The 12,055-nt window shown below is 45.2% G+C and overlaps 1 protein-coding gene across 1 annotated transcript; it reads left to right on the forward strand.

Moving 5' to 3' along the window:
• The first annotated feature begins 10,143 nt into the window (after positions 1 to 10,143).
• Positions 10,144 to 11,647, forward strand: LOC124668518 (probable methyltransferase TCM_000336). Its single transcript, XM_047205640.1, has 3 exons — positions 10,144 to 10,310; positions 10,394 to 10,807; positions 10,943 to 11,647. Exons 1-3 carry the CDS (start codon positions 10,194 to 10,196, stop codon positions 11,549 to 11,551), a joined length of 1,140 nt encoding a protein of 379 aa, XP_047061596.1. The 5' UTR covers positions 10,144 to 10,193; the 3' UTR covers positions 11,552 to 11,647.
• The last annotated feature ends 408 nt before the right edge of the window (positions 11,648 to 12,055 follow it).

The raw sequence follows: 12,055 nt of genomic DNA on the forward strand, positions 1-12,055 counted from the left end.
GTATAATGAAATACTTGCATAATCTTGTAGATCATTGAGCTTTGATAACCATATTCTTTGCAAACGTTTTGAGGTATTTAGATGGTAAAGCTTGCTGGATAAATAAGTTAAAATTAGTAGTGGATTGTTATCTTTAAGCTTGTGCCGTACTACAAACTCTACTTAAATAGTTGAAGGTGCAGTTGGACTTGATAGCTTTCCATGTCTAAGAGTTTTTTCGTAATAAATAAGTTGTGCTGAAGGTCGAGGGAGCTAGCGGGGTACTTGTGCCACCGTGAACGGCCCTCCTTGGAGTAAATTTTAATCATGCTCTTAATGTTGAACCTGCTAGATGTTTGCAATAAGCTTGTGAGTTCTTTTTGACTAATGTTAAGCTACGGTTTTTGGCGCTTCCACCATCCAAATTTGCTAGCCCCTTCGGTACTGTGCATTGCCTTTTGGTCACATTGAGAATTGTGCATACTTCGCCAGTACATCCAAACCCGTGGGAGGACTTTCTCTTGTTCTCCTACACATAAGCCATACATCTTCCTCCAAACAGCCACCATACCTACCTACCACGGCATTTCCATAGCTGTTCCGAGATATATTGCCATGCAACTTCCATTTTACATTACATGACTTGTTGTCATTTATTATTTATATATTGCTTTGCATGATTCTATACAACTGATGTGTGGTTTACCCATGTTACGCTAGATCATTGCACATCCTGCTACACTGGCAGAGGCATACAGTTTTATACATCATGTTTTGTTCATTATGAGTTATTTGTACCAAAAAGTGTGTTGTCATATTAGGATGTTGTCCCTAAAAGTGAAAAGAGCCATGGAGACCATCAAAAAGAGAAAAAGAAAAGAAAAGAAAGAAACAAAATAGAAAAGAAAAAGAAAAAGGAAAAAAAGAGAAAAGAAAGAAAAAAGGGGGGCAGCATTACTATCTTTTATCCACACTTGTGCTCATGTTTTAGCACCTGCAGTATTCATAGTCATCATTTGTGCTCATGTTTAGCACCTATACTCCATATGAGAGAGTTTTCATGTTTTACTAGTATAACTATGTGGGGAATTTACACTATATAACTTGGGTTGTATATTCCAATGATGAGCTTCCGCAAAAGTGCTCTAGGTCTTCGTGAGCAACCAAGTTGGATGCACCCCCACTAGTTCCATTGGAGAGCTTTCATACAAATATAGCTCTATGTGCATCCATTGCATGGCAATCACTACTCCTTGCATAGCTTTGATTATAAGACTTCCTCTTGTCTAATAATCACTTATAGCTTTGTGAGACTTTCTTTCATTGGCCTTCCAAACCCCCATTAACGTTCTTTTTGCCATAACATCCTGGTGCCAATACCAAATGCTTGCGCTCACCGGTTGAGTAGACTTCGAAACAGTTGATTCATGACGTTCATGTTTATTTTTACTTGACTGAATCCTTCTTATGTTGTGAAAATTTACTTGATGCTTGGAATGAAGGATAGAACTTCTACGCTGGATACTTAAAACATCTTTAATGAACTTTGTACGGTTTCATGTCTTTAAAGCAATAGTTCATGAAAACTTCTAGCTTGTTTAACTCTTGCATTATCATCTCTTATATCAATATAGACAGTTGCTTTGAATGGTTTGATCTCAGTTCACATGCTTTACATCATTATTGGATCAAGATTATGTTAGTAGCATGTCACTTCAGAAATTATCCTTGTTATCATTTACCTACTCGAGGGCAAGTAGGAACTAAGCTTGTGGATGCTTGATACGTCTCAAACGTATCTATAATTTCTTATGTTCCATGCTACTTTTATGATGATACTCACATGTTTTATACACAATTTATGTCATATTTATGCATTTTTCGGCACTAACCTATTGATGAGATGCTGAAGAGCCAGTTGCTGTTTTCTGCTGTTTTTGGTTTCAGAAATCTTACACGGGAAATATTCTCAGAATTGGACGAAATCAAGGCCCACGATCTTATATTTCCACGAAGCTTCCAGAACACCGAAGAGGGACCAGAGGGGAGGCCGAGGGCCTCCACACGCCATGGCGGCGCGGCCAGAGGGGGGGCGCGCCCCCTACTGTGTGGGCCCCCAGGACCCTTCCGACTCCGCCTCTTCGCCTATTTAAGCCCTGGTGACCTAAAACTTCAATACGAATAAGCCACGACACGAGAAAAGTTCCAGAGCCGCCGCCATCGCGAAGCCAAGATTCGGGGGACAGAAGTCTCTGTTCCGGCACGCCGCCGGGACGGGGAAGTGCCCCCGGAAGACATCACCGCCATCTTCATCGCCATCGCTGTCTCCCATGATGAGGAGGGAGTAGTTCTCCCCCGAGGCTGAGCGCTCTACCGTAGCTATGTGGTTCATCTCTCTCTCTTTGTGATCTAGTTGAATATCATCTATGTGCTACTCTAGTGATGTTATTAAAGTAGTCTATTCCTCCTCCATGATGTAATGTTGACGAGTAGTGTGCATCATGTAGTACTTGGTATAAGCTATGATTGTGATCTCTTGTAGATTATGAAGTTAACTATTACTATGATAGTATTGATGCGATCTATTCCCCCTTTCATAGCTATTGTTGACAGTGTGTATGCTATGTTAGTACTCGGTATAATTGCGTTGGTCTATCATGCACTCTAAGGTTACTTAAATATGAACATCGAATATTGTGGAGCTTGTTAACTCCGGCATTGAGGTGCTCTTGTAGCCCTACACAATGAATGGTGTTTGTCATCCAACAAGAGAGTGTAGAGTAGTTTCAGTTATGTGACCAATGTTGAGAGTGTCCACTAGTGAAAGTAGGATCCCTAGAGCTTGTTTCCAAACATCGAATCTCCGTTTATTTACTATTCTACTGCATGTTTACTTGCTGCCATATTTATTTCAGATTGCTATTACCACTCATATCCATCCATATTACTTGTATTTCACTATCTCTTCGCCGAACTAGTGCACCTATACATCTGACAAGTGTATTAGGTGTGTTGGGGACACAAGAGACTTTTTGTATCGTGATTGCAGGGTTGCTTGAGAGGGATATCTTTGACCTCTTCCGCCCTGAGTTCGATAAACCTTGGGTGATTCACTTAAGGAAAACTTGCTGCTGTTCTACAAACCTCTACTCTTGGAGGCCCAACACTGTCTACAGGAAAAGAAGCGTGCGTAGACATCAAGCTATTTTCTGGCGCCGTTGCCGGGGAATGAAGAAAAGCTACACCACAGAGATTTCTACCTCCCACGTCAACCACGCGCCAGTTGTGGACAGCACTTCCGGAAAAGAAGTTACAACTTGTTGGTATGAGTATTCTATCAATCCTATTAAGCCCTGGGTCAGGATCTCGCAATATTGGATATTGATGAATTTTGAATATGATTTTTTATATTCTCCATATTATACAACAACTCAAACTACTCAAATTTGCAATAAAAATATCTCTTAATTACAGAATATCACAAGAAAGCACAACTTTTGCAAATAAAAAAATAAACGTCGAGATGCAACTTACAAAAAGTTGAAATATTTATATGAATGCATGAAGTAGAAACTTGTTACCATGATATCAATGATATGTTGTAGTGGATAAGATTTTATGGATCATCCTAACCTCAATCCTATTATAATATGGTGACAACATTGTCCTTATAAATGATACCGGCATCCATTGCACCAAATGTACCTAAAATAACATTCAAGTAAACACACTCAGCCTACCTAAGCAAACACACACACTGCTGAGAAGAGAAGAAGCGCCAAGCCACCCAAAAGCATCATGGTCATCACTCATTGCCTCAAACCGGCGAATCCAACTTTGTTGTATACAACCACAAATGGCATGATCCTCGCTGTGGATTCACGAGATGCACATTGGCTCGTGCCAAACAGTCGATCGCAGTGCCAATGAGAGGCAACTCTGACTTCATTCATGAGCTTCGTAGGAGAAAAAAGAGGGATGCCCCGACCGATACTCCCGCAAGTAGCCACCATCCACACGACATCGTCACCATACATGCACTATCACGGAAGCTTTGACATCACGATGAATGGCAAATCACGAAATGCTCATCGAACATGTTGACAAAGCCGATTATCGAAACTGTTATAAAAGCGACAAGCAAATAACGAAGAACGAAACAAGAACACACGCAGGGGACACAAGATTTAACGTGGAAAACCCCTTCCAACACAGAAGGGGAAAAAACCACGGGCGCCAGCCAGCAAAACTTCACTATATCGGGAGGTGTTTACAAACGCCGTGGGTTATCTTATAATCTGATAAACCCTAGCCGGCGGCTTACAAGATGTATATATAGGTGGTGCCTTCGTCGCTGCAATAATCATTGAAAATAGTAGAACAAAACTCCATGCCATTGTCAGTACGAAGCAATTTAACTTTCTTTTCTGTTTGCTTCTCTACCATAACTTTCCACTTTCTAAAAGCATCAAACACATCGATTTATGTTTCGAAAGAAAGGCCACACTTTTCCGGAGTAATCATCTATGATAGTAAGCATGTAATTTGCACCACCAAGAGAAGTCTTGCGGGAAGGTCCCCACACATCAGCATGTACATAATCTAAAATCCCTTTAGTGGTATGAACGAAAGCATTTAATTTAACTCTTTTATGCTTACCAAAAATGCAAGTGCTCACGGAACTCAAACTTACTCAAATTGCAGCCATCTAGCAGGTCTCTCCCGTGCAATTCTGTCATGCCATGTTCACTCATATGTCCAAGACGCATATGCCACGCATTAGTTTTACCAGGTTCATCGGGAATAACAACGAAGCAGCAATACCGGACAAAGTTCTACCTCTAAGAACATATAACTTTGCAGAATTCATATCACCAATCATGTGAACGAGAGAACCTTTTGATACCTTCGAACTCCGCGAGAACCGGAGTGTTTGTACCCGTCAACATCAAGGGTACCGAGAGAGATCAAATTTCTGGCCATGCCGGTATGTGTCTCACATCCGTCGAGTGCGTGTCATGCCATCATGCATCTTGATCCGAACGGAGCCAATGCCCACGATCTCACGTGGGTTGTTATCTCCCATACGCACAACATCTCCACTCTGCACAAACTCATAAGAACCGAACCAGTCTTTGTTACAGCAAATATGAAACGAACATGCGGAATCAAGGATCCACTCATCATTACCGAAACACAACCAAGCAAACACAACTAGGCAATCGCCATCAGAATTATCACTGGAAACAACAGCAGCCTTACCATCACCCTCAGATTTGTTTTTCGGTTGGTAAGTACCGTTTATTTTCTCTTTGTTCTGCAACTTCCAACAATCATCAATATTGTGGCTAGTTTTCTTACGAGTACTTGCAGAACTTACCATCTCGTCCCTTGGACTTTGAGCGACCTCCGTCGGTCTTGCTCTTATCTCTCGTTGTAGTTGTTGTAGTTGTTGTTTCTGTTCTCGGTCCTGCCTCGGACCTGCGAGTGCTTCTGCCTTAGATGATGAACCCTCTCGCCTGCACCATAGATTTCATCTTTTCCCTCTCGCTGGAGGGCCTCATAAACTTCGGCAAGGGTTAGTTCATCACGATCGTATAACAAGGTGTCTCGAAAATTCGCAAAAGAATTAGGCAACGAGACTAACGAGTATAAGAGCTAGATCCTCATCATCATATTTTACCTCCATGGATAGCAAATCGAAACGATCTCTTTAAAGATCGATAGGTGATTCATCATTGACGCACCTTCTTGCAGCTTGTGCGAGAACAACTTCATCTTCACGTGCATCTTACTCGGTTAGATCTTTGGACATGCGGATCGATTCCGAGTTTCAACCACAGCGCCGCTGCGGATTTCTCAGCTAGCACTTCCCGCAAGATATTGTTGGATAGATGAAGCTGAATTAATGAAAAAGCCTTACGGTCTTTCCTCTTTTCATCGTCGGTCCAGGTCTTGGCATCTTTCTTGCCAAAACCATCAAGAGCTTCATCCAGATCAGAAGATTGGGTAAGTATCGCCCTCATCTTCACTTGCCACAAAGAAAATCTCGTGGTGTAATCCAGCTGCGGTAGATCGAACTTCAAGGAAGACATGTCGCAAAACCCTAGATTGAAACACGGGCTCGATACCACTTGTTATAAAAGCGACAAGCAAATAACGAAGAACGAAACAAGAACACACGCAGGGGACACAAGATTTAACGTGGAAAACCCCTTCCAACACGAAGGGGAAAAACCACGGGCGCCAGCCAACAAAACTTCACTATATCGGGAGGTGTTTACAAACGCCGTGGGTTATCTTATAATCTGATAAACCCTAGCCGGCGGCTTACAAGATGTATATATAGGCGGTGCCAACGATCCGTACCGTACCGCGGGGGGCTGCCGCCCCCCGCACTCCCCGCAGGCGTCCCTGTAGGGCACGACGTATGGGCTAACTTCTGACTACGCTACGCTTCGGCCCAAGCCTCCGCGCGACGGGCCTCGCTCCGCTCGTCAGAAGTTAGCCTCCCTTTAGTATATGAATTTGGATCACAATACAGCAAAAACCCACACCAAGAGCCAACTTTGCTCAACATGGTCATTGTTGCCAAACAAATCACCGAGAAAAAATCTGAGGCGGCTGCCTCGGCATCCAAACAAACAAGCCATTGAACATGTTCCCTCTAGCCGGTGCCATCTTCGAGACGGTACCTCCAACTAGGGATGTGAGTCTGGTGTTATATCCACACTAACAAAGCGCAACGCCATCATATAATCCAATAAGTGCATGTGTTCCGTGCATGTCCGTCTTGTGTTTTTTATTTAATGGAACAAGGAAAAATATTTTTCATTTTCATTAATATAGAAGAGGTTTAATGGTGTTACAACTCGAGCCGATCAAGGCAAGAATCCAAGATCCAAATCCAAAGCCTACCCTTTTGGTATTACAACAGTCAACGCGTTGGCTCCGGCCAAAGACCATATATGTAGCCGACTCCTCTTTAATCCTAGCAAGAAGTATGGCGATGGTGGATGAATGGTTTCTAAAGACACGAGTGTTTCTCTCCTTCAAAACTTCCCAAGACAGAAGCATAGCTAGGGAAGCCATGAATCTTCTTGATTGACCATTCTTTTGCACAAAAAGTCTCCACCACTCATGGACGTTTTGAACTTCATGCCACACTTCGGGGTTGATATCAATGAGACCAAGCCACTCCTTAATGCTTGTCGAAATTTTCTTTGTAAAGCGGCAAGTGTAGAGGAGGTGGGGGTCGGTTTCTTGAGATTGATTACGAAGTTTACAATTGCCTCAATTTTGCCAACCTCGACGATCAAATCTACCCGCCATCCCCACTCTATCTTGAAGCACTAACCAAGTGAAACTCTTGCATTTTGGAATTGCCCACGGTTTCCAAACTGCAGAAGGCATGGTGGAGTTGATGAGTCATTCAAATTGCATCTTATAAGCCGAAGATGAGGAGTAGGAACCATGAGTGGTAGGCTTCCAAGTGATCGAATCTTGAAGGCGTCTGGTGTTTTGTGTTCACCTACACGTGTCATCTTGGGTTATGACTTATGAGCACAGTATATTTTTTTCTTTGTGAACAAAAAGTACATCACAGTTAACATGGGTGAGTCAGCAATACAGAACCTCCAGAGTTTGGGCACACAGTCCTTACGAGACAAAGTGTTGTGCAAAGATACCTTAAATATTGTATCCGGAGATAGAAAATGCGGAATAAATCAGCACCATATCTAGAATTCTAAATGTGCTGTCAAAGCCTGAAAGGGCATTAGACAATTAGGAGCAATGGACGTGTCCATCTAAGGCATTTGCTAGGCCAGAATTCGCATTTTCTTTTGTTCTCCTTTGCCTGAAATGCAAAAAAGAGATGCCTACTAGCGGTGCCAGTAAGTGTGCAAATCACTTTGCCTGAGCTTCAGCTGTAAAAGCTTAGCCAAGTTACATAATTTCGCATTGTCTGCTTCTTTTGGGAAGGGCGGACAAGGGTTTTTGTTTGCTCCTCGAATTTACTTTTCCTGATATGATGTTAGTCCATAGATTTCAACTGTGTGATTAATATAAAGGGTTTAACCTTTTTCATGTCATGTGCAGTACTTCGCTCAAGATCACTTCCTGCCTGAAAACGACTGCAAGCATATGCATGGCGGCCGGTTTAACCCATTACAGCTTTTGCTTTGGGACAAGCAACAGTGGAATGGAGAGAAAAGATTCAGCAAAGGGAAGGGATTCGGTTTGCGACTGTACCTAACACTCTAGGTTTGAGAAGCAATTCACGTGAGCCTCAGACTCTCTTCAGCACATTCCACTCTTGACAGGCAAGTAAGAGGAGAGCGGTGGTCGTCGAGGAATGTGCCGACGAGACGTCCTCACACGACGGGCGCCGGCCGGCCAGCTGCACTGCACTGTGGCGAGGCGAAACCCTCTCGTCCTCTCGACGCTCCGCTCCTCTCGCGTACTGTGTGTGTGACCACCACTGGCACTGACCGGCCAACCGAAGGAAAGGCGACGGGAGAAAAACTCCGGGCGGCCGGCCGGAGTGGAAGGAAGGACGACGGACCCCTCCCTCCCTCCTCCGCCAACTGCGCAATTCCGCACGGAAAAGACGATGGAAAAGCGGTGATCGCCGGTCCATTCCCCGCCCCCACCGCCGCTCGATTTTTCACCAACCTGTCCCGCCGCGATACGCCACAAACTCATGGTCCTCGAATATCTTCCCTCCACAGCCCAGCTTTTCGAGATTCTTCGCCTAAACTAACTGCAAGATTGGTGAATCTTTCTTTTGTTAATACACACACACACATGAGATGAGAGTCGTCCACAGCTGTAGCGTATCGTATCTAATCCACCGCTCCATCGCCATGCCTGTACAGTAATCACAATAAACAATACAACATAGACCGCTAGCAAAGCCATATTCATCCATCGATATTTCTCTCACCTGAGCATGGTAGCCGTTTAGCCAACGGTGTGGAAGCGAGCATGGTGGTCGTCTTTTTTATGAGTACAGTTTTGCCGCAAGTGGGGGGCGGCCTCTCGCAACTGGACTATTCGGATTCCATTTTGCCTGCCTATAAATTCCCCGAGCTGCGAGCACTGCAGATGCCAAGACACCCAACCCCGACAAGTCGACAGCTCTCTGCTTAGCCAAGCTAAGCTAAGCAGAACAAAGCAAGGCAGCTTGGAGAGGAGACCAGCGGATCCTGTCTGATACCCAGAGGTAAGTTCTTCAGAGGCTGCTTTATTTGGCATGCGCATATCTCGCTAGCTGGTGCAAATAGCATTATCTGTCTGTCCCCCTCCCCTATGCAAACAGAGGATGCGCCATGCTCTGCATTCGTTCAAGCCGTCTGTGTTTATCCACTTTCCACTGCATGTGTTCAGTCAAGAACCTTCCATTTCTGAAACAGAGCTCTAAAAGAGTTTGATGCTTTTTTAAACATGGAAGTGCCTGTTTAAACAGGGAAATGCCTATTAGGAAAGTAGGCAGGCTTTCAGGATTTGCATCCATTTGCCTCACTAGACATTCAAGTGTTTTGTTCTGAGCAAGAACAAAATCTCCCATAGAAAAGCATGGATATGTCTGAAGAAAGCGGAAAGTGTGCCTTGAGCAGCTGTGACTCTGCTTGTATAGGAGTCAGAGTAGACAGGGCACCAATTAAGCACACAAGTTGTCGGTTGACTCTGGTTTTCAGCCACTTGTTGGCGAGGGAACATGGCACATAAAATATTTTCTTTCATTCTCCCGTTTTACATTTTAAAGGCAAGACATGGCAGCAAAAAGTTTTCGCCTAGGGGTTTATGGTTGCAGCACTTGTGGCATTCTCTCTTCACGCACTTTCACTTTGTTTCACGTGGGAGTCAAATCTGGCTCTGTTCATGATTTGATAACAACGAATGCGATTGCGAATGCGAATCCGAGAGCATGTACTTAAAGCCTGACAATATTGTACTTTATCTGAATCTAGACTCAATCAGAACCGAGCCAAAAAGGATATCTCAGTTAGACATATCACGCTTTGTTTGCAAACAGCATAAAGCGGCCTAAGCAGATGCCTGGAGAATATTGTTTACACCTACGGTGCATCTGTCACTAGCTAGACATACATAATTAATCATGCAGAGTCCTGACCATGTATATATGCACTCCAACACAGGAAGAAGGCATTAATTCTTGAGAGCCAATCCCCTACAACCAGTGACCGGCAATGGCTTCCTCATTGCTGCACTGCTCGGACAAGCTCCCGTTCATGAACGTGGAGACCATCCTGCACATGAAAGAAGGCCTCGACGAGAACAGCTACGCACAGAACTCTTCGCTTCAGGTGAGCAAAGCAATCCACCTTGTAAAATCATAGCCATTTTCGATCTTGTGAGATGCATTCTGAACATATCGTAACGTTTGCAGAAGAGGGGCATGGACACTCTGAAGAGCCTGATCGTCAACTCTGCAACGGACGTGTACATTTCGCAGATGCCGGAGAGGTTCACGGTGGCCGACCTCGGGTGCTCCTCGGGCCCGAACGCGCTCTGCCTGGTGGAGGACATCGTCGGGAGCATCGGGAAGATCAGCTGCCGGTCGTCGCAGCCGCCGCCGGAGTTCTCGGTGCTCCTCAACGACCTCCCGACCAACGACTTCAACACCATCTTCTTCAGCCTGCCGGAGTTCACCGACAGGCTCAAGTCCGCCGCCAAGTCCGACGAGTGGGGCCGGCCGATGGTTTTCCTGTCCGGCGTGCCCGGGTCCTTCTACGGGAGGTTGTTCCCGAGGACGAGCGTGCACTTCATCTGCTCCTGCTCCAGTTTGCACTGGCTCTCTCAGGTACTTGCCCTGACGCTGTTACATTGCTCACAGAATGACAGAAGTCAAAACTCGGGGACAAAGAAAGAAAGATAGAAAATCCAGGCCTGTCTTTTGATTAGAGACTAACTGGGTATTTGTCGCAACAAATTTCAGGTCCCCCATGGCCTCTTCGACGAGACGAACATGCCGATCAACAAGGGGAAGATGTACATATCGAGCACGAGCCCTGACGCTGTATCAGTGGCCTACCGGAGGCAGTTCCAGAGGGACTTCAGCCTGTTCCTGAAGTCGCGCGCCGCCGAGGTCTTCCCCGGCGGCCGGATGGTCCTGGCCATGCTCGGCAGGCAAACCGGCGAGTGCGTCGACAAGAGGACAACCTTCCTGTGGGAGCTCCTCTCCGAGTCATTCGCCGCGCTCGTGTCACAGGGTCTGGTTGAGCAGGACAAGGTGGACGCGTACAACGTGCCGTTCTACGCGCCGTCGTTGGAGGAGATCGAGGTGGAGGTGCGGCTGGAAGGGTCGTTCAGCCTCGACTACGTGCAGACGTACGAGATCAACCTCAGCAGCAGCGGCGACGCCAAGGAGGACGGCAGGACGGTGTCCATGGCGATCAGGGCCATCCAGGAGTCCATGCTCAGCCACCACTTCGGCCCACACATCGTCGACGCGCTCTTCCACAAGTACACTGAGCTCGTCACCGAGTCCATGGAGAGGGAGGAGGTCAAGAGCGTTCAGATAGGGGTGGTCCTCTCAAGGTTGTGAGTTGTGAATCGATCGAGTCCAGTGAAAATAGTGTATAGTTTGACTCTCTCGTGCTGGCGTGTTCAGTAGTACTGATTAACTAGTTTAACAGATTTCATGTGAGCTTATTAACTGATAGAATCGGAAGAATGAAAGCTCGATTGGCTACGGTTAACAAAATTGTGTTCAAATCGTGAGAGCCTGAATTTCATTGGAAAAAGGACCGAGAGGCCCAAGTATTTTGCAACCAAGACGGAGAGCGGAGATAGGGCAGATAGGGCACTATATCGCCCACGGCGGTTCCTATACATCGATCAGGTCGGTGTGTAGCTACTGGCTATCGCCGCACACCCTTTATTTTCTTTTTCTATGTTTCTTTTTTCTCGTTTTATATTTCTGTTTAAAAATAGAAAAAATGCAAAGAAGGGTACATGAGGGTGGAATAAAAAAAAAAGATGACCCCTTCTTTCTTCCTGAGCATTACCGATAAATATTCATTCTTTATACGTTAGGTTGGGTTTCAGA

Source organism: Lolium rigidum, chromosome 6 (assembly GCF_022539505.1).
Source record: "Lolium rigidum isolate FL_2022 chromosome 6, APGP_CSIRO_Lrig_0.1, whole genome shotgun sequence".
Lineage (NCBI taxonomy): Eukaryota > Viridiplantae > Streptophyta > Magnoliopsida > Poales > Poaceae > Lolium > Lolium rigidum.

Bases quoted from the DNA above. Each gene is read 5' to 3' on its own strand.
- LOC124668518 (XM_047205640.1), top strand. From the start codon at position 10,194: ATGGCTTCCTCATTGCTGCACTGCTCGGACAAGCTCCCGTTCATGAAC. The intron at 10,311-10,393 runs GTGAGCAAAGCA...TAACGTTTGCAG, and splicing joins CACAGAACTCTTCGCTTCAG to AAGAGGGGCATGGACACTCT. The intron at 10,808-10,942 runs GTACTTGCCCTG...AACAAATTTCAG, and splicing joins GTTTGCACTGGCTCTCTCAG to GTCCCCCATGGCCTCTTCGA.